This window comes from Mya arenaria, chromosome 7 (assembly GCF_026914265.1).
Source record: "Mya arenaria isolate MELC-2E11 chromosome 7, ASM2691426v1".
Classification (NCBI taxonomy): domain Eukaryota; kingdom Metazoa; phylum Mollusca; class Bivalvia; order Myida; family Myidae; genus Mya; species Mya arenaria.
The window spans coordinates 66,231,499-66,255,885 of record NC_069128.1 but is presented as its reverse complement, the minus strand read 5'-3'; the positions used below and the strand labels follow the sequence as shown (position 1 = coordinate 66,255,885).

Below are 24,387 nucleotides of genomic sequence, written 5' to 3'. Positions count from 1 at the left end.
TGTGTATGGTATACATTATGCATTATTATTTTTAATCTTTCATATTTTGGCAGTCTATTCTGCTGAGTTTCAATGATAACATGTGCGCCGATAAACGTTATTCAGAAAGCTAGATAAAATATTTAGATATATATTAAAACGTACTATGGAGATGCAGGTATAAAGTATTAGGTTTCGCATTGCACGCCACTTTGTAGGAAACTATCAATTACACGCTGCTTAAAAACTGCAGCAAATATTTAGATATCATAACTCCCCGCAATAACTAGACATCTAGGAATCTATACGTTACAAAATTAAGTAAACAAATACAATTATACGGTAGACCTAAGGCTTACCCAAAAGCAACCTAATGCTACGTTTACACTATGTTCCCGGTAGCCACGGCAGCCCCGTTTGCCCGAAACGTATTGCGCCGAGGGATTTTGGCCATTTTTGTCTCCATAAACAAGTTTTGTTAGGTTGTGCTAAGTTTCCTCACGTATTATCAAGGTAACCGTGACAAGCCGTAGGGGCAAAAAAGTGGTTCGTCCAAGGCGCACTAAGGTCCGGGCGCGGTCTACCAGGGATGTATGTACGTTGCGTCCCGGTCCGATACGTTCTGATGGGATCCCTCACGTTGTTCACGTCTTTATCCAGGTCTGATGCGTTTTCCACGTTTTGTCAAGCCCTCCTATGCATCGAACGCGAACACCGCAGAGCTTTGGATTACGTTTGTGTCCACGGTATAAAGAAAATCTCCCAAGCAACAGCAATCACTGTATCAGCATACTTCGACAAGTAAACATGAATTCCCAAGATGAAGAAGATTTTGTGTTTTCACCGCAAATGAAACGTAACGAAACGGCTATCGTCCACCCTAGCTTGCCGTGAAAACTGTGACAAAACGAAGCACAACGTGACAAAACTGGAAAGGAACTTCAGATGCCGGGGATTACATATGATTCCCGCCCCCCTACGGACGATTTATAAGTTGTGTAACGGCCTATTACGTACTGTCACGAACTGTCACGTACTGTCACGTGTCACTGCGTTTACCCCGTTTTACTACGACATACTACGTTTCTCATCCACACCGTGGCTGCCGTGGCAAATTTTTTGACAGTTTAAAATTCTGGCCCGGCATGCACGGCAATAACGGTCTGTCACGTTTGCATATCTCGTTCCCCCGCGCTGTCTCACGTTTATCCCGTTTTCTCCACGGTGGTCTGAAACGGGGCTGCCGTGGCCACCGGGAACATAGTGTAAACGTAGCATAGTCCCACAAAATCCCATCTAAAACCACCAAAGTCCCATCTAAAGTCACCAAAGTCCGATCTAAAGCCAAATATAAAGTCACCAAAGTTCCATTTTAGCCACAAAAGTCCCATCTAAGCCCACCAAAGTCCTATCTAAAGCCACCAAAGTCCCATCTAAGCCCACCAAAGACCAAAGTCCCATCTAAGCCCACCAAAGACCAAAGTCCCATCTAAGCCCACCAAAGACCAAAGTCCCATCTAAGCCCACCAAAGACCAAAGTCCCATCTATGCCCACCAAAGACCAAAGTCCCATCTAAGCCCACCAAAGACCAAAGTCCCATCTAAGCCACCAAAGACCAAAGTCCCATCTAAGCCCACCAAAGACCAAAGTCCCATCTAAGCCACCAAAGACCAAAGTCCCATCTAAGCCACCAAAGACCAAAGTCCCATCTAAGCCCACCAAAGACCAAAGTCCCATCTAAGCCCACCAAAGACCAAAGTCCCATCTAAGCCCACCAAAGACCAAAGTCCCATCTAAGCCCCACAAAGACCAAAGTCCCATCTAAGCCACCAAAGACCAAAGTCCCATATAAGCCCACCAAAGACCAAAGTCCCATCTAAGCCCACCAAAGACCAAAGTCCCATCTAAGCCCACCAAAGACCAAAGTCCCATCTAAGCCACCAAAGACCAAAGTCCCATCTAAGCCACCAAAGACCAAAGTCCCATCTAAGCCCACCAAAGACCAAAGTCCCATCTAAGCCACCAAAGACCAAAGTCCCGTCTAAGCCCACCAAAGACCAAAATCCCATCTAAGCCACCAAAGACCAAAGTCCCATCTAAGCCCACCAAAGACCAAAGTCCCATCTAAGCCCACCAAAGACCAAAGTCTCATCTAAGCCCACCAAAGACCAAAGTCCCATCTAAGCCACCAAAGACCAAAGTCCCATCTAAGCCCACCAAAGACCAAAGTCCCATCTAAGCCACCAAAGACCAAAGTCCCATCTAAGCCCACCAAAGACCAAAGTCCCATCTAAGCCCACCAAAGACCAAAGTCCCATATTAGCCACCAAAGTCCCATCTAAGCCCACCAAAGTCCTATCTGAAGCCACCAAAGTCCCATCTAAGCCCACCAAAGACCAAAGTTCCATCTAAGCGAAACTTTACGACTTTTCTCTTGGGAATCTTTATTATTTATGCAATTATGTACATCACTGACTGTTAATTTAAACTATGCTGTACAAAAAACACGTTAAAACACTAATTCTACGGCATACATTTTAAGTTGTTTTCAATGGAAAATGGCCGAGGTGTTCCGAATTGTGCTGACTGTACTACTTATAACTTTAATCATTGCTTACAAGCAGTCAAGATCGATCAGACACTGCTCAGAAGATTTTCAACATTACCCGGATTTAAATATGGAAACTACGATAGGAAGCGAACATTGGAAACATTTTTTTCTATCTAAGATTGTTATTATCAACGGTTCATATTCATATTTGATATGTACTGCGTATAAACCCACAAGATATGATACATTTAAGTTTCATAACATATCAAATTAAAATATATCACAAATTGATACCAAATGCACACAACATGAGAATTTAGATTGATACACCAGGCTATGACGGACTTAAGACACTATATATCCTCATATGCGCTTTAAATCTCATAATATCTCCTTATATAAGTCGTTTATTTAAAAGCATAGATGTAACTTACGGCGCAGGAGTGATATAATCCCATGCAATTTTTTTTTTTATATAAAACTAGTGTAATAACTATGTAAATTAGGTCACAGAAAAATGTTTTCATATGCGCTGTCAAAAAACCTAAACGAACGATCAAGAACGATGTTTCTTGAAATAGAAATCCTGTCGGTGTCAACAAAATTTCACTATGAAACGAATGGTGAAGAAAGCTGGAATTAATCCAAACAAATGACTTTCTGATCACAGCGCCAGAAAATACCTCGTCCAGAAATTGGCTGCATTATGGCTTGACCCCGCCGTGACGCCATCACGACTTAAATTGTGTTTAAATGCCATAAGTGACAAACAAACAAACAGTTTATTAGCCAGAAGTCCACCAGCCCATGCAAACATCACACAATACATACATGAAAACTACTTGTGCAAATTAGACATGAGATAGAAGTGACAGCAATTCGCAGTCAAATCCAGACAATGGAATACTTGAAGAAACATTAAGATACAAGAGATCCGGGTGCGACACCGTAGCTCTTTGCAAATAGACCTCTTGGTGCTCGGTGTAAAGCACCGATACAAGGGATACAACTTTCCTGGGTTGAACCAGTACTGAGTACACCACTTTTCCTAGCCATACCCTTTAAATGCCAAGCGCTAGGCAAGGGAGCTACTTGTACCAACTTGTAACGTCTGTTCGTATGACGCGGCCCGCGATCGAACACACGACCTCATGCTCCATAGGCGGATGCCTTAACCGCTAGACCACAGATCCTCCACTGATCAGTGTTGCAACCCATTTATTTATACCTTTATTGTGCGGCGAGGCGCGAGCAGTATTTAAAGCTACAGATCACAAAATGCACTCATATTAGTTTCGTTTCTACATAACTGCGAAAATTCTTGTTTCGATTATAAATAATTGTGAAATCTTAGAGTCTCCTTGTTTCGCTGTTTGAAATTACACACAACCATGGGGAAAGGGAGGAATGGAGAAGGGCTGGCAATCTGTGGAGCAGCGTGTGAGTTAGCTTATATTTTTTCTGTTTGAATAGAAAAAAAATAATCACATTTGATAGGGCTGCATTCAATATCGTTAGTGTTCAACATTTAATTTTGTCTAACGAGAAGGCAGAACTACTCAACTTTCAATTTCAGTAAATCAGCACAAAAAACAGTCAGCCGTTATTGATTTAAATCAGGTGAAGCGATAGTTATTGACGGTGGCTGGTTAATTTAGTAGGTACATTACACTGCGAAATTTAAACCACTAAAAGTTTATACTGATGTCTACTCAAACCAATCATTTTTGTTAGGACATACTAAAAACTTTAACAATTACGAGATGTAAGATTTAAGAATGTGACGAATAATTTATAAAGGATATGGTGCAGATTTATTCAAATGAATAATTTTTGTAGTCAAAACATAAATGCGTTCATGATAAATGTAAAGTAATAACATAAATTAACAGGTACATAATATATACACTTTTTAGATATATTATAGATTCATTATAGATACATTATAGATACATTACAATGCTTGCATGTGAATCAATAATGGAAAACAACAACACGTACTCATATAGCATTAACAAGGCCACAACAAATTGATCATTTGTTCGTCGGATTTGCCGCACCTAAAATTCGAAAAACGATGTTGTAGGAATGCATTAGCTGGATCTATTTTTACTACATGGGAATTTCAAAAGATCTTTCCACGTATATGAGAACTGAGTCATTGTATTACAACATGCTTTTTAGAAAATGTTACCAGTTTTAAATAAAGCAATCTATCATGAAATGATTACGTGTTGTTTACAGCATTTAGACTGTTACTAATGGTTTAAACGTAAATACATCAAATAAGCTCACACCAGGGGCGGATCCGGAATTTGATGTTAGAGGGAGTACCTTAATGGTGTAACCTTTTGATCCTCGTAACCTTCTAACCGAACATTATAATATGGTCTTTAGTGTTGTGTGGGGTCTGGGAGTACTCCATTAGGAAAATTATCTTAACAATTTCTAGTCCAAAATGTTGCATTTTTGGAGTATTACTTTCGCATTTTCAACGTATATTAAAATTAAAAGTTAACTTTGACGATTTAAGCGGGGGTGGGGGCGGGGAGGTCGGATGCACTCCCTCCGCTATTGCACACATTATTAATGAAATCTTGGTTTGGGTTAAACAGTTTATTGCCCATTTAGATTTTTTTCTCGCTTTGCAAAAATGTTAATAATAAATACACAAATTTGTCCAATTTCAGACTTCAGCGAACTCGAACTAGCCCCAATTTAGGTCATAATGTTCATGAACTAATTCCATTACTGATTTAAACTATCCCCATTTTAAACTTCAATGTACATGAATTAGCACCAGTATAGACTACGGTGTACAAGAACTTAAGTCCTTAATATTATACACGTATTAGCATCATTTTCGACTACAGAGTACACGTATTAGCCCCTATTGTATACGTATTATCCCATTGAACACGTATGCGCCTCCGAGTTAGCCCCATTGTACACATATTAGCAATACTTTACACGTATTACCGTCCGAGTTAGCCCCATTGTACACATATTAGCCCCAGTGTACACGTATTAGCCCCATTGCACACGTATTCACACCCAATTGTATACGTATCAGCCCCCGTATCAGCCCCATTCTACACGAATTAGCCCCCTTTTATACTACAGTGTAAACGTACTAGCTCTACTGTACACGTAGTATCCAATTCTACACGTATTATCCCATTCTACACGTATTAGTCCCATTCTACACGTATTTGTCCCATTCTACACGTATTAGTCCCATTGTACACGTATGAGCCCATTTTACACGTATTAGCCCGTTGTACACGTATTAGCCCCATTGTACACGTATTTGTCCCATTCTACACGTATTAGTCCCATTCTACACGTATTAGCCCCATTGTACACGTATTTGTCCCATTCTACACGTATTATCCCATTCTACACGTATTAGTCCCATTCTACACGTATTAGCCCCATTCTACACGTATTAGTCCCATTGTACACGTATGAGCCCATTTTACACGTATAAGCCCGATGTACACTTATTAGCCCCATTGTACACGTATTAGTCCCATTCTACACGTATTTGTCCCATTCTACACGTATTAGTCCCATTGTACACGTATGAGCCCATTGTACACGTATTAGTCCCATTGTACACGTATTAACCTATTGTACACGTATTAGCCCCATTGTACACGTATTACCCTATTGTACACGTATTAGTCCCATTCTACACGTATTAGTCCCATTCTACACGTATTAGTCCCATTTTACACGTATTAGCCCGTTGTACACGTATTAGTCCCATTGTGCACGTATTAACCTATTGTACACGTATTAGCCCCATTGTACACGTATTACCCTATTGTACACGTATTAACCTATTGTACACGTATTAGCCCCATTGTACACGTATTACCCTATTGTACACGTATTAACCTATTGTACACGTATTAGTCCCATTTTGCACGTATTAGCCCGTTGTACACGTATTAGTCCCATTGTACACGTATTAACCTATTGTACACGTATTAGTCCCATTGTACACGTATTACCCTATTGTACACGTATTAACCTATTGTACACGTATTAGCCCCATTGTACACGTATTACCCTATTGTACACGTATTTGTCCCATTCTACACGTATTAGTCCCATTTTACACGTATTAGCCCGTTGTACACGTATTAGCCCCATTGTACACGTATTACCCTATTGTACACGTATTAACCCATTGTACACGTATTAGCCCCATTGTACACGTATTACCCTATTGTACACGTATTAACCCATTGTACACGTATTAGCCCCATTGTACACGTATTACCCTATTGTACACGTATTTGTCCCATTCTACACGTATTAGTCCCATTTTACACGTATTAGCCCGTTGTACACGTATTAGTCCCATTGTACACGTATTACCCTATTGTACACGTATTAACCCATTGTACACGTATTAGCCCCATTGTACACGTATTACCCTATTGTACACGTATTTGTCCCATTCTACACGTATTAGTCCCATTTTACACGTATTAGCCCGTTGTACACGTATTAGTCCCATTGTGCACGTATTAACCTATTGTACACGTATTAGTCCCATTGTACACGTATTAACCTATTGTACACGTATTAGTCCCATTGTACACGTATTAACCTATTGTACACGTATTAGCCCCATTGTTCACGTATTAGCCCGTTGTACACGTATTAGTCCCATTGTACACGTATTAGTCCCATTCTACACGTATTAGTCCCATTTTACACGTATTAGCCCGTTGTACACGTATTAGTCCCATTTTACACGTATTAGCCCGTTGTACACGTATTAGTCCCATTGTGCACGTATTAACCTATTGTACACGTATTAGCCCCATTGTTCACGTATTAGCCCCATTGTTCACGTATAAGCTCCATTGTACACGTATTAGTCCCATTGTTCACGTATTAGTCCCATTGTTCACGTATAAGCTCCATTGTACACGTATTAGTCCCATTGTTCACGTATTAGCCCCATTGTTCACGTATAAGCTCCATTGTACACGTATTAGTCCCATTGTTCACGTATAAGCTCCATTGTACACGTATTAGTCCCATTGTTCACGTATTAGTCCCATTGTTCACGTATAAGCTCCATTGTACACGTATTAGCCCCATTGTTCACGTATAAGCTCCATTGTACACGTATAAGCTCCATTGTACACATTTAAGCTCCATTGTACACGTTTTAGCTCCATTGTGCACTTATAAGCTCCATTGTACACGTATAAGCTCCATTGTACACATTTAAGCTCCATTGTACACGTTTGAGCTCCATTGTACACGTTTAAGCTCCATTGTACACGTATAAGCTCCATTGTACACATTTAAGCTCCATTGTACACGTTTAAGCTCCATTGTACACGTATAAGCTCCATTGTACACATTTAAGCTCCATTGTACACATTTAAGCTCCATTGTACACGTTTGAGCTCCATTGTACACGTATAAGCTCCATTGTACACGTATAAGCTCCATTGTACACATTTAAGCTCCATTGTACACGTTTAAGCTCCATTGTGCACTTATAAGCTCCATTGTACACGTATAAGCTCCATTGTACACATTTAAGCTCCATTGTACACGTTTGAGCTCCATTGTACACGTATAAGCTCCATTGTACACATTTAAGCTCCATTGTACACGTATTAGTCCCATTTTACACGTTTTAGCCCCCGTATTAGCTCCTTTGTACACGTTTTAGCCCCCCTTTTTGCTCCACTGTGCACGATTTAACTCCACTGTACACGTTTAAGCCCCCGTATCAGCCCCACTTTACAAGCTAATACTACAGTGTGCATGTTTTATCTCCATTTAGAAATTCTACATATACGAATAAGACCCATTAAAGACAACAATGTACATGCATGTGTTCTCCACACGGATCAACCTTTAAAGCATACCATGTAAACGGCGGTTACAATAAAGCCCATCTTACACAACAACGTTCACGAGCACAAGGCTTATGTAGAATACATTCAATTAATGCCACCTCAATGCCGTAGCTACCTCTTTCAGGTCATAACATTGATGGATTTACATTCACATTAGACCAACGGTCATTGGACGAGGAGACCAACTGTTTTTCATCTGTATTTAAAAAACAAGCCGAGAAACCAAAAAAAAATACTCTGTTATATAAAACAAGCCGAGAAATGAGTTTTTTGATACCAAAAAAAAACTCTGTTATATAAAATGCATCGAAATAATAAAAAGTACTACTATGTTGATTCCAACGCCAATCTAAACTGAATGGTAACAGTTAATCACAGTATTGTTCAGTCAATTCAGATTTTTACATGTATAATACGCCTGTTTTACTAAACTGTTTTATTCTAGTAGTACGCTTTCGTTTTTAGTTGAAACTTACTTTGAGGTTTTCCTTTCAGGTATCTGTTGCTGTTTCGTGGGTATCGGATTAGCCCTGCTTGGACTCGGGATCGCAAAGATAGTTATGGGTAGGTGCTCTCGGTATCGCAACGATAGTCATGGGTAGGTGCAAGGAAAGCCACACTTCAAGGTAGACTCGGGATCGCAAAGATAGTCATGGGTAGGTGCAAGGAAAGCCACACTTAACGGTAGGCTCGGGATGGCAACGATAGTCATGGGTAGGTGCAAGGAAAGCCACACTTCAAGGTAGACTCGGGATCGCAAAGATAGTCATGGGTAGGTGCAAGGAAAGCCACACTTAACGGTAGGCTCGGGATGGCAAAGATAGTCATGGGTAGGTGCAAGGAAAGCCACACTTAACGGTAGGCTCGGGATCGCAAAGATAGTCATGGGTAGGTGCAAGGAAAGCCACACTTAACGGTAGGCTCGGGATGGCAAAGATAGTCATGGGTAGGTGCAAGGAAAGCCACACTTAACGGTAGGCTCGGGATGGCAAAGATAGTCATGGGTAGGTGCTAGGAATGCCACACTTCAAGGTAGACTCGGGATTGTAAAGATAGTCAAAGCTAGGTGCAAGGAAAGCCACACTTCAAGGTAGAATCACAATTATAGACGCGGGATGGTCAAAATAGACATGTGTAGATCAATTATAGACGCGGGATGGTCAAAATAGTCATAAGTGGGTGCAATGATAACCACAATTATAGACGCAGGATGGCCAAAATAGTCATAGGTGGGTGCAATGAGAACCACAATTATAGACGCGGGATGGCCAAAATAGTCATAGGTGGGTGCAATGAGAACCACAATTATATACTCTGGATGGCCAAAATAGTCATAGGTGGGTGCAATGAGAACCACAATTATAGACGCGGGATGGCCAAAATAGTCATAAGTGGGTGCAATGAGAACCACAATTATAGACGCAGGATGGCCAAAATAGTCATAGGTAGGTGCAATGAGAACCACAATTATATACTCTGGATGGCCAAAATAGTCATAGGTAGGTGCAATGAGAGCCACAATTATAGACGCGGGATGGCCAAAATAGTCATGGGAAGGCGAAGGGGAACCGCAATTATAGACGCGGGATGGCCAAAATAGTCATAGGTAGGTGCAATGAGAACCACAATTATATACGCGGGATGGTCAAAATAGTCATGGGTAGGTGCAATGAGAACCACAATTATATACTCTGGATGGCCAAAATAGTCATAGGTAGGTGCAATGAGAACCACAATTATAGACGCGGATGGCCAAAATAGTCATTAGTAGGTGCAATGAGAAACACAACTCCGGATTATCACATGTTAAGTCCTTCCCGCATGACGATTAGTATGTGTCTAGTGGTGCGCGTGTAATCAAACTGGATTGACACTTAAGTGTGTTACCAGGAGACCGAGCCAAATGTTAAATGTATCACTGTTCTTCTTTAATTATTTACTAATTCACCCAATTAAACATTATAGGAGCCATTCATCTTCATGACTGTCCCCTACAAGACAAGGTGCCCATCTGGCTGATCGTGAGCGGTGTGGCTCCGATCTTCTTTGGTGGCTCGGCGCGTAAAGAAGAGGAGGACGGCGAAGCGAGTCAGAGTATCGCGTGTAGCGTCTGCGGGATCATAGGGCTGCTCTTTAACCTCGCCTGGCTCATTTGCGGTATGGGGCACTCGGAACTCCTCGGCTATTTTCCACCAAACAACCGCGGATGTATATGAACGGTTTACTATGTCAGAAATCTTTACATTTAACTACGCTGCATATAGATTTCTTAGTAATTTAAATTTAGCAGTCCAACTTCATGACTTTTGCTCTTGAGAATCTTAATCACTTATTCAATAATATTCTTCACTGGTAATCATTTTCAACTTAGATATTAAAAAAAACACGTTTAAAACACTACTATTATTAATACTACTAGTATTATTTAAAAATACACGAACTACTGCTACTGGTGCACCGCCATTAATCCGAGGTTGTTTTCGATGGAAAATGGCCGAGGAGTTCCGAATGGGTATGGGGTTGTTTTTTAAAAAATGACCTTTTAATCAAATAAAGATAGCAGTAATGCAGAAGGGCTGGTTTTTATTTATTCGCTTCCTTTTATTTGTGGTATGAATCGGGTTCTTTCGTAAGGACTATTATACAATTTTAAGAAAGAATGGTTGTTTTAAGGCTGCACTCTCACAGATTGGCAGTTTTGACATAAATTTCTTTTTTTACATATAATCAGCTTATATTTTTATCAGCGCCATAAATTCAGTCAAAAAGATGACTCACAATATAACAGATCTAAATTGTTTGGAAAACTGCTGAAAACTTCGTTTTTCGTAAAGCGTTAGTAACGCTTTTAGCCGTAAAACATCAAGTTTTGATCCTAAACATGAAATTCTGCGATCTGATCTTTTGTCTGCAGCCTTATATCATTGGTTACCAGACATGTACGCCAAAATTGGCTCCATTCAAAACAAAAGATAAAACAAAGCTGTAAACGGTCAATCTGTGAGAGTGCAGCTTTAAACTACCGGAGTAACCCCAGTAGTCCATTCCTTATTTATCGGCATTTAAAAACAAATAAGAAATAACAAAGTACCGCAACAGATTAACACATAGTAGATATCCATTTTAAGAATCGGAAAAAACAAACAAACGTAAACTCTGCTTTCGTTTTAATCCGTTTAAATATACTATGTATATAACCGTTCAGCTTATAGCTTGCAATCGGAAGTACATGTATATGTTGAATGAACTATCATACCGGCTTACAAAATATATTGCTTTGTTAAAAGAAAACATTTTCTCCGAGACATATTTCTTTTCTGTAAGTCAAATATTCGATTATTTGTGCTGAGCTAAATGGATTTAGCATAGCCTTTTATTATACGACATGTAAGTCTCTAAAATATGTTTATACCTTGATATCTTATGTTATATTTCTTTCTACACTTTCAGGATCAGTGTGGGTGTATCCAACATACGGAACGGTAAACAAAGACGACTTTGTGCCCTGTATTGGCAACGTTACGACTGGCTGCTCTCAAGACTGCCATAAGCCGACCTTGACCTTCGCCTTTGCCATGGTGACAGTCGACTGGATTTTCTTCGCACTCTGGCTAACTATCATAATGTGCTCTGTGCGAGCACTTTGCGCTCGGTACCGTTAAGCGCAGTATGCATATACAGACGGTGTTCATTGTGTGTGTAGCGTGTAAGCCGTACACAATGAGTTCGTATAGAAATACGAATTTTAAGCTTGTTTTTGAGTATTTTTTTTTAGTTTCATGCCTGTACAAACACATATACAATACAATACAATACAATACGTTTATTTCGGCTTTAAACTTACAATGTTTATGGCAGTGAAAAATCACATATGAAAAGTGGTGAAAAGAACTTAACAAAGAGATTTTATGTATAAAAACAACAACATATGCAAGAGATCTTGTTACATACATGTATATTATTCCAATATAACAGTACAAAAAGTCAGATGAAGGTATAATTTCAGGTTCAATATTTAACTTAAAATATTAAGTTGTTGGTAAAATTTCATTTCTTAATTTCATTGCAAAAAATCTGTATTTCGCAATATTCATTTGACATTTTTTTTATTTGTAAGACATAAGCGTTTCGAACTTATTTAATTAATTATTATTATGTAGGCCAACTTTTAACTTGGTGAGCCCAGTTGTTGCCTCCATACGTAAATTAATTGTCCGAGTCACATTTTAACATTGTATAAGTTCGGCGTATAAGTAAATTTTCGTCTGATACACTTTACCAAAAAATGTATTGTGTCGTTCCTGAAAACATTGCACGACTGCAGAGAATATCGACGGCAGGATGTCGTTCATAAACGGCTGTATTTTTTCATGCTTAATGTGACTTGTATTAATCTTACTAATGCCTGTGACCTTTAATCCTGCTCACAGCAGATGTGCACGTGTATGCGTGTTTTCATTGACTAATAAAATTTCAAAACTTAAATACTAGTATTTCATCTCGTATAATCATTATTGGTAAATGAAAAGATGACTTTCATCATATTTTTAAATAAACAAGAATTCTTAAGTTTCTTAAAAGATGATTTTCATCACATTTGTTTAGGCAAGCAAGACTTCTGAAAGTTTCTTAAAATATGATTTCCATCATCATTTTTTTAGGTTAACAAGAACTCTTAAAGCTGCTTTTTCACAGATTGTCAGTTTTGACACTTTTTAAATGATTTGTCTCAGAATCACAGAATGCCTTCAAATCAGTGATATTAGATCAGTCACAAAAATAGATCTCAAAAATGAATTGTTTGGTAAATTGCTCAAAAATATCTTAAAGCCTCCGTATCGCGATCAGCCATGAAACGTAAGTTTTTGGAACGTATAAATGATAAGCTGTCATCTTATTCCTGTCGGCAGATTTATATCACTGTATTCCAGACATTTACGCAAATGTTTGCCAATTAAATAACAAAATATATTTTTAAAGTTCTCTAAACGTTCGTTCTGTGAGTGTGCAGCCTTTAAATAGAAATATGTTACATTGACACCGAGAAGGACATGTTCAATTTTGTGCTTAAGTTGCAATTCTTGATTGCCAACAATGAAAATGTAATTACACGTGTTCATTACTATAAAATCAAGTTTTTTACCCTCTGTGTGTGTGTGTGTGTGCGTGCGTGCGTGCGTGCGTGCTAATAGAAAATGCATGTTTTATATTTAAATGAGTTTTATATGCTTTTTGTATTCTATGCGGAAAATAAATTATAAAAAAGAAGCAACTTCAGACATTATATATATCTTATATATTTTGTATCTTCAATTCTTTTTTTCTTTTTTGTTTTACTTTTTAAGAACACTTTTTTCCATTTGAAGACGTCCATCATATTATTCATGCTGAAAATAAATGAGTGGAATTATCAATGTTGAATTACATCCCGGTATGTTACTTACCCTTCAAAAACATTAGATAATGACCACAATTTTATATCATTATAATTTATGGGAACTTTTGTTTGACGATTTCAAACCGTGTCAGGCTGTTATGTTGTTAAATAAGTTGAGTGAGTTTTATATGGAGCAAATACTTAAAATATGTTTAAGTAACGAGGGCCATGATTCAATAAGATAATCTTAATCGTCAACCTCAAAAGAGTTTTACGCCAAAAAGGTGCCTGAAACTCTATAATCTTAAGCGATATTTCCTGAAACGCGGTCGAGACTTTTATAAATAAAATTCACGAAGGAACGCGCAAAAGATTTAAGTTTTTTGAAATTAAGAAAAGAAAAATTAAGCAGTACTTATACCATTAACATACAAACGGACAGACATTTTAACCATGTCAACTCATTTGTTTTCAGTGTACAAAAAATCAGTATTTTTACGGATACTAGAAACAGGGGTTACATAATTGTCGGACAATGCCATGTGTTGGTTTACAATATTGAAAAACAACACATATACAAAATGAAAGGACGTTGAGGGCGAATGAAAATAACAACAAGAACATTGATTGACAATGGTACTTCGCGTGGAACCCTGCTGTGTTTGAATAGGGATAGTCTCGGTGTGTGAACATTTAAGAAGTTGCCGTGCAAAGACTATAACAATTATATTTACTATGGTATTTCGTGAAGATGTGCACTGCCACCTGTACTGAGCTTGACTCCTTATTCTCGGCTTGTGCACATCCAACACCGGACACCAAAGAAATTGCCGTGCACTGTTACCCATGATGGTAATGGACAGTAATTCTCGGCGTGTAGAAATTCAATCGATGGTCTTCTTGAAACGAGTGAAACATATTAATGTTGACTTTGGACTGGAGCCATTTGTCATGAGGTATTATGCTGTTTCGTCGTAGTCATTGTGTTCGTCTTGAAATATTAAACCAATATAAAATTATATTCCAATTGGCATACAATGAAAATAAAATGGTACAAAAAAATTAGTTATAAGTTGATGCTGTATGTTGAAAAGTTACTCTGCCTGACTAAAAGAAGTGACTGTGACATAGTATTGTACAGGTCAATTCTTCTGAAAAGAGGCCGAGAAATCGAAACATGCCCAAAAGGATTCCTTGTCCAACGACGCTCAACGAAGGTGGAAGAGAGCTGTATGCGATATGTAAAAGACTGCTTCACTCTACAGGAATTTATTGACAATAAAGACGAGAAAGCAATAGCTGAAATATTCACAAAAAACGCACAACAGTCAAATTTGAAAACGCTTCTAACAGCGTTCATGCTGAAACGTCCGAACTAACGAGTACCGTTCAACAAGAACTTGCATTTATGAAATCCTCCATTCAGCTTCTACGGAAAGACGTTACTAAACTCAAGCAGGAAAACGAGATTCAGAAGAAAACAATTGTTAAACTAACCGACAATTTAGCAAAATGCAGAAAAAACACTCACTGAAAGCAACAATGAAAGTGTACATATACGGAAAATAGATATTGACTATATGACCTCTATGAAAAATAGCCTGACCATACTTGAATCATTTTATTTTCCGCGCTCATATGCCGCGGCCGTCATAGGACAAAATGAGCAGCATTTGCCTAGAATCATAACAAGCAATCATGTGACCGATCCTGCCACATTGACCACCTATTACCATAGCAACCGATGCATCACACCTGTCCCTGGAAACAACGCTGTTCCCCCTTCCAACAACCAGGAACAAATAACAAAGACACTCATGCAACGAATCGGCGTTGACAACATGGTGCCACATAACTCTACCTCATCGACAATACAGAGATACATTTAATCATGTGCCAACAGCAAGGTGGCCAACGAACTCGCTAGGAATCGAGGACTCGGCAGTGAAAATATTAAACATTCGCAGAAAAATGTCGAAAGCGCCTCGTATACCAAACCAAGTGAACCTCATACACCGCCTGTAATCTGCCAAAATAACACCGGCACACGGGCGCCGTATGTTCAGGGCGGTACATTTTCGCCGTCAAACTATGACGCCATCCTCAATCAGTCTGTCAATGACGTCACACGAGCGCATCCTGACCATGGCGCCAATCCAACAACGTCAGTCCGAAATGTCCCGGGTGACTTTCCAAGAACCTACGTCATAAACGCACCGCCAAGCAATGACGTCCAAGGCGTAATTCTTACATCGACACAACATGACGTCACACATGCACCGCAAAGCCAGATCTCCGGAACTGCTCCACCTAGACACGAAGTCACATATGCTCCATCAACAGATGACGTCACATATGCGCAGCCAATCCAGGAAACAAGGGAAGAGGATGCAATGTTTGAAAGCGTTCGCTCCCGTCGCACCCCACGCTATTATATCGGAGGTATATCAATGGACTCCAATAAATCAGGACTGTCAATAATAAATAAATCAAGTTTCTAGAAGGTCACAAGATATAGCACTAAAGCTCACTGTGTACAAAAGTAACTGTGATACGATAGAAAGCCCCTGGTTCTGGCCAAAGAAGATGTATTGTCGCCGATGGTACTCGGAAAGGGCATGGCAAGATAAGTTTAACGCTAACAAATACAATGAAAATAATAATGAATAGTACAATGTTATGTTTTCTTACTTTAGTCATTTCCACTCTGAACACAAACTTAAGTCACCCAGTGCCACATTCTTAGATACATTACACTCGTCATATAGGTCTAGCTATCTGTGTCTGTGAACAAGTTGACTTAAACGCTTAATGTGGTAAAGGAGGTGTGAGAATAATGTTTAAGAAATCTCTCTCTTTTGCTGTGCAATAACTTATGAACATTAAATCCACTCGCTTGACTGGCATTAAATTAACAAGTGTAGAGTCCACTATTGTTACGCCTATCTATGTATTATGCATATATCTACCATCGGCAAATTATAGTCCACTATTGTTAGGCCTATCTATGTATTATGCATGAATCTACCATCGGCAAATTATACACTTAATAGTTATATAGAATGCTTAACCGAACTACAAAGTATTTATGACATGTATTCAAAAGACGGTTTTATAACGTTATGTGGAGATGCTAATGTGCAACTAACTGATATTAACGATAGAAGGTCAACTGAATTTAATTACTTTTTATCTGACAACGATCTTTTGCCGTGTATAAACAGAGGAGTGAATTTCACATTTAAGCCAAGTAAAAGAAATCTAGATTATGTTTTATTAGGTAAATAGCAGTTAGATATTGTGTTAGATAGCTGTATTGTTAACGATGATTGTCGTGTTGTATCCGATCACTTACCCATTGTCACCACAGTCTGTTTTCCGTTATATCACTTCACTTTGCCTGATAAACTATTAATTGCATGGAACAAATGTACAGATCAACATTTTAATTCATACGCAGCCGCTCTTGATAACAAACTGTGCAAAATTAGTCTTGATAGTATACGGTTATGTAATACTGATATACACTTACTCTATGATTATATAGATCAATAATAGAATGTGCTTAATTAAACTTGCCAATGTCAAAATATAACATGCATGCTAAGCCTAATTGGACAAGTGGTGTAAAATGCGCACATATAATACAAAAAATGAACGGAAAAAATGGTGTTCTGCAGGAAAACCCAGAGAGCGTGATAATCAACTATATATCAGTTACAAATCAGCAAAACGAGCATTCACCAATACCCAAAAGGCTGCTATATACAATTGCAATGAAAAGTTTTATAATGACTTAAACGAGGCTGCGGAGTGCGACATGCGTCTATTTTGGTATTTAGTAAAGACGAAACGTACTTCTAGATCGAATTCTATAAATGAACTAGCTATAAATGGTACCTCATTGAGACACCCACACCAAATATCAAATACTTTTCGTGACTACTACTCACAAACTTTCAAACCTAAGAGTGCACCACATTTCGACAACGAATATCTGAACAAATTAGATGTTGATGTTAATGCATTCATACAATCGAATGACTATGAGTTCGACCCAAATTTAACAGAAAACGTACATATCGAAGAGTTAGATAATGTTATCAGAAAATTGAAGATGAAAAAAGCCCCCGGATATGACAAAGCAACGCCGGAGCACATACAATACGGCGGTAAAACTCTGCGGGCATATATTGCACGACTATTCACGCTAATGATCAAATGTGCTTACGTTCCGGAACAAATGCAAACTTGGTTTAATCATCCCAGTTCACAAAGAGGGAAAACCAAGGTCCTCCCCAAGTAGCTACAGACCTATTTCTCTATTGCCGGTGCTATACAAGCTATTTGAAAATGTTAGCCATAGCCGTTTAAATACATGGTGTGCTGAAAATGGCATCGACTTTCCTAATAATCAACAACATGCATACCAAAAGCATATCGGGCCCGTAACAACCGTTCAACGTACAAGAAGCAATTGCGAATAGATTAGAGCTCGGATCAAGTGTATACTGTGCTCTACTGGACACCAAGGGTGCATTTGATTCCGTTCGGCACAATGCCATAATTATGAAAATGAAATCACTTAGTCTAAAAGGCATTTTCCTGAGACTGATGGTTAATATGTATTCATCTCTTAAAGGATGTGTTCTTGCAAATGGAGTTCAATCCGAAACCTTTCCTGTTCTTCAAAGTGTACGGCAAGGCGGTATATTATCAACATAGAGTTATCGCCTCTTCATTGATGAAATACTGAACATCCTTGAAAATAATGGCTATGGTTTAACACTGCATGATATCCCCTGTGGGAACCCCACCCTCGCCGATGATCTAACTCTACTTTGCCCGAACAAAGTGACTCTTGAAAATCAATTCGCTGTTGTCCTTGAATACGCCAACAAATGGTGTTATGAATTTAATTTCAGAAATGCCAACTCGTTATATTCCAGAAAAAAACATTCCTCGTGAAACAACAGTACCTTTAGGGCAGCAAACACTGGTCAGCGTACACTCTGCTAAACCCCTCGGTGTGAACTTGAGTTATAATCTAAGTTGCAGTGAAACTATTTACAATCGTCTACGAAAAGCATACTCCTCCCTTTTCAGTGCACTATCAATTGAAAAATCCGATGGCGGTGTTAACCCTTTGACAATAGCCTCTCTTGTGAAAAACGTAAGCACTGTATGGCGCAGAATTATGGTCCAACGTTTCCGCTACATAAATGCTGCGATTAGAAAGATTCAAACGCCTAGCAGCTAAACGAATTCAACATTTACCGACATCGACACCCACGGATATGGCCCTAAGCACGCTAGGCTGGTACACAATGGAATACGACACCCATAAACGTAAACTCATGTTCTTGCAAAAACCTGTACTATGCCCACCTCATTGCTTACTCGACAGATATTCAACTATAGACTGAACCTATACGTCACAAATGGATTTAAACATCAGACAGGCTACAGTTCAAGGAATGTCTGGCTGGCATGTTAATACCCCGCAGCTGTGTGACAGGCTACATTCCGGATATAATCTCCCTTTTGCAATAATACGAACTGATTCGGTCTTTGAATGTGTACCTTAAAACATCCATATTCCCAGGTAAATGGAACTAATAGTCAATCGAACATTATCACTGTATCACAAAACACAGTGGCGAAGAAGAACAAACACTGACGATGATTCCAAAGCGTCCATGAGTCTATTGCCCCATCCATTCTTTGGTTGAATGCACAGTCACGCACGGAAATTATTCACGTCATAAGTACAACCAAGGCCTTAGTTTACAGACAATTTTAACCCGAATACACGTGCAAACTCTGCAAAACTGAAACTATTGATATTATCATTCATACCATTATTATTTGTTCAAAAACTTGCAGCCTCAGAAAAACTTTTCTACACGAAACTAAAACATTATGCGGTCAGCACATATATACGTTGCTCGTTAATTCGGATAATGAATATCTAATGCTCTCACTCTTCCAGCCAAACTTCATCACTGCGTTCAGTCTCCCGGAGAAAACTTTTAAGACATTTCTTAAAAAAGCATGCGAATTTGTTCACGACACTATCAGTCTGTACAATAACAATAATAGTGTGTAAATATGATAAAATATTGTTTGCATTTTTGTTGCATAAGTACCCCAACATACACATCTTAAACCTGCCACTGATTGCTTATTTTTCGTTTTCGATAAGCTCTTAGTTATATGACGGGTAAATATATAGTCTGTATGCCTGTACATATTGAAAACAAAATTTGAAAGATTAGTTCATTCATTATAAACAATCATTTGTAAATAATCATACAACTATATAATCTGTATAAGTAATGTATTTTTGAACCTGTATCATTTATATTATTAATTACATTATATGCCATGTCACTTATATAATATGTTAAATCACTGAGAAGTGGAATAAAAGAGAATATATATGATATATTATAATTTTTTGGTTGAGTGATTTCTTTAAAATTGGTCAGGTGACTCTAATTATCATTGTTGCAAAGATTTTCCCTCCATTGCCGAAAACGTTTGAGAAGTGGTAGGGTGAATGGAATTATTGAGACATGTCTAAGAATAAGGAAAAGATCAATATTGAATACCGATCCAGGTCGAAGTAAAGGAAAACTATTATGTTATAGCCAGCATGAACTGCAGTCACATGAGAGATGTGTGATGGAGAGTGAGGAGTTCAGTCCCTCAGACTTGAATGTGCTCTCTCTTATATTAAATGGATTACGTTACTAGAACTATCTGGATATTAATGTTTATTAAAAAAAGTGCCTGAAAAAAATCAGCAAAAAAAAAAAAAAAATCCGACCTACCTTCCCTATTTTTTTGGCAGCGTTACCTGAAACGCATCTATTTTTTGTTTGGCCTAAATGCAAATTGTCCCTATACCAGACGTAATGCTCTTGAGCACGCAGATTTCATATCACGGACACCTGAACTGCCAGTTTTAGGAACGCTTATAATTTTGAATGAAATGAGACATTGGTTTCAACTGAAACTTTGACTTGTGGCGTTCAAGTACAAATGTATATCATAGACAAATACCCAGAAACATAAAATATAGTGATTAAATTTGGTTTGCAGCTGGCATGCTGGTGGGTTGGTCAATGCCAAGGGTTCTAATCGGTTTCATATAAGCGGTTCATCTTATTATTTAAATCAGTATTGATTTTCAATTATTTGAAGTTTTATTGGCAACATCTGCAACACTTAAGCCTGTGGGCGATGAAAAAAACATGCATAATGAGATGTACACATACCGTTAAAGTACATACCATACAAAGCGATAACACACAAATGACATTTATTTTATAACATAATGATACCTAGAAAATGTGTGCCTGTTTGAAGCAGTTATTTCTTCAACCATATCAATGCTATCATTTCGGAGTTATGTGAAGAATGGGAAGGTTGCAAGATTGTACGTATACTGGAACGTAAAGCAACCCTGAAGAGGCACATGTCACAGGCGAACATATAAGTCGCTCGCAAACGAACCTCTCTTTGTACGTGTACTAGTACGGGAGCCCCCTGAACAGGCACATGTCACAGGTGAACATATAAGTCGCTCGCAAACGAACCTCTCTTTGTACGTGTACTAGTACGCGAGCTCCCCTGAACAGGCACATGTCACAGGTGAACATATAAGTCGCTCGCAAACGAACCTCTCTTTGTACGTGTACTAGTACGGGAGCTCCCCTGAACAGGCACATGTCACAGGTGAACATATAAGTCGCTCGCATACGAACTTCTCTTTGTACGTGTACTAGTACGGGAGCCCCCTGAACAGACATATGTCACAGGTGAACATATAAGTCGCTCGCATACGAACCTCTCTTTGTACGTGTACTAGTACGGGAGCCCCCTGAACAGGCACATGTCACAGGTAAACATATAAGTCGCTCGAACACGAATCTCTCTTTGTACGTGTACTAGTACGGGAGCCCCCTGAAGAGGCACATGTCACAGGTGAACATATAAGTCGCTCGCACACGAATCTCTCTTTGTACGTGTACTAGTACGGGAGCCCCCTGAACAGGCACATGTCACAGGTGAACATATAAGTCGCTCGCATACGAACCGCTCTTTGTACGTGTACTAGTACGGGAGCCCCCTGAACAGGCACATGTCACAGGTGAACATATAAGTCGCTCGCATACGAATCTCTCTTTGTACGTGTACTAGTACGGGAGCCCCCTGAAGAGGCACATGTCACAGGTTAACATATAAGTCGCTCGCACACGAACTTCTCTTTGTACGTGTACTAGTACGGGAGCTCCCCTGAGAGGCACATGTCACAGGTGAACATATATGTCGCTCGCACACGAATCTCTCTTTGTACGTGTACTAGTACGGGAGCTCCCCTGAAGAGGCACATGTCACAGGTGAACATATATGTCGCTCGTATACGAACTTCTCTTTGTACGTGTACTAGTACGGGAGCCCCCTGAAGAGGCACATGTCACAGGTGAACATATATGTCGCTCGCACACGAATCTCTCTTTGTACGTGTACTAGTACGGGAGCTCCCCTGAAGAGGCACATGTCACAGGTGAACATATATGTCGCTCGTATACGAACTTCTCTTTGTACGTGTACTAGTACGGGAGCCCCCTGAACAGGCACATGTCACAGGTGAACATATAAGTCGCTCGCATACGAATCTCTCTTTGTACGTGTACTAGTACGGGAGCCCCCTGAAGAGGCACATGTCACAGGTGAACATATAAGTCGCTCGCATACGAATCTCTCTTTGTACGTGTACTTGAACAGGAGCTCCCCTGAAGAGGCACATGTCACAGGTGAAGATATAAGTCGCTCGCATACGAATCTCTCTTTGTACATGTACTAGTACGCGAGCTCCCCTGAAGAGGCACATGTCATAGGCGAACATATAAGTCGCTCGCAAACGAACCTATCTTTGTACGTGTACTAGAACGGGAGCTCCCCTGAAGAGGCACATGTCACAGGTGAACATATAAGTCGCTCGCATACGAATCTCTCTTTGTACGTGTACTAGTACGGGAGCTCCCCTGAAGAGGCACATGTCACAGGTGAACATATAAGTCGCTCGCATACGAATCTCTCTTTGAACGTGTACTAGTACGGGAGCCCCCTGAAGAGGCACATGTCACAGGTGAACATATAAGACGCTCGCATACGAATCTCTCTTTGTACATGTACTAGTACGGGAGCTCCCCTGAACAGGCACATGTCACAGGTGAACATATAAGTCGCTCGCATACGAATCTCTCTTTGTACGTGTACTAGTACGCGAGCTCCCCTGAACAAGCACATGTCATAGGCGAACATATAAGTCGCTCGCATACGAATCTCTCTTTGTACGTGTACTAGTACGGGAGCTCCCCTGAACAAGCACATGTCACAGGTGAACATATAAGTCGCTCGCATACGAATCTCTCTTTGTACGTGTACTAGTACGGGAGGTCCCCTGAACAAGCACATGTCACAGGTGAACATATAAGTCGCTCGCATACGAATCTCTCTTTGTACGTGTACTAGTACGGGAGCTCCCCTGAACAAGCACATGTCACAGGTGAACATATAAGTCGCTCGCATACGAATCTCTCTTTGTACGTGTACTAGTACGGGAGGTCCCCTGAACAAGCACATGTCACAGGTGAACATATAAGTCGCTCGCATACGAATCTCTCTTTGTACGTGTACTAGTACGGGAGGTCCCCTGAACAAGCACATGTCACAGGTGAACATATAAGTCGCTCGCATACGAATCTCTCTTTGTACGTGTACTAGTACGGGAGCTCCCCTGAACAAGCACATGTCACAGGTGAACATATAAGTCGCTCGCACACGAACCTCTCTTTGTACATGTACTAGTACGCGAGCTCCCCTGAACAAGCACATGTCACAGGTGAACATATAAGTCGCTCGCATACGAATATCTCTTTGTACGTGTACTAGTACGGGAGCCCCCTGAACAAGCACATGTCACAGGCTAACATATAAGTCGCTCGCACACGAATCTCTCTTTGTACGTGTACTAGTACGGGAGCCCCCTGAACAAGCACATGTCATAGGCGAACATATAAGTCGCTCGCATACGAATCTCTCTTTGTACGTGTACTAGTACGGGAGCCCCCTGAACAAGCACATGTCACAGGTGAACATATAAGTCGCTCGCATACGAATCTCTCTTTGTACGTGTACTAGTACGGGAGCTCCCCTGAACAAGCACATGTCACAGGTGAACATATAAGTCGCTCGCATACGAACCTCTCTTTGTACGTGTACTAGTACGCGAGCCCCCTGAACAGGCACATGTCACAGGTGAACATATAAGTCGCTCGCATACGAAACTCTCTTTGTACGTGTACTAGTACGCGAGCTCCCCTGAACAAGCACATGTCATAGGCGAACATATAAGTCGCTCGCATACGAATCTCTCTTTGTACGTGTACTAGTACGGGAGCCCCCTGAACAGGCACATGTCACAGGTGAACATATAAGTCGCTCGCACACGAATCTCTCTTTGTACGTGTACTAGTACGGGAGCTCCCCTGAACAGGCACATGTC

The 24,387-nt window shown here is 39.8% G+C and overlaps 1 protein-coding gene across 1 annotated transcript; it reads left to right on the top strand.

The window, feature by feature from the left end:
• Positions 1-3,773: 3,773 nt before the first annotated feature.
• LOC128239847 (uncharacterized) lies at positions 3,774-13,699 on the top strand. The gene is made up of 4 exons (XM_052956288.1): positions 3,774-3,971; positions 8,927-8,995; positions 10,397-10,588; positions 11,882-13,699. Exons 1-4 carry the CDS (start codon positions 3,923-3,925, stop codon positions 12,091-12,093), a joined length of 522 nt encoding a protein of 173 aa, XP_052812248.1. The 5' UTR covers positions 3,774-3,922; the 3' UTR covers positions 12,094-13,699.
• Positions 13,700-24,387: the final 10,688 nt, after the last annotated feature.

Bases quoted from the DNA above. Each gene is read 5' to 3' on its own strand.
- LOC128239847 (XM_052956288.1), top strand. From the start codon at position 3,923: ATGGGGAAAGGGAGGAATGGAGAAGGGCTGGCAATCTGTGGAGCAGCG. The intron at 8,996-10,396 runs GTAGGTGCTCTC...TAAACATTATAG, and splicing joins GATCGCAAAGATAGTTATGG to GAGCCATTCATCTTCATGAC. The intron at 10,589-11,881 runs GTATGGGGCACT...CTACACTTTCAG, and splicing joins CCTCGCCTGGCTCATTTGCG to GATCAGTGTGGGTGTATCCA.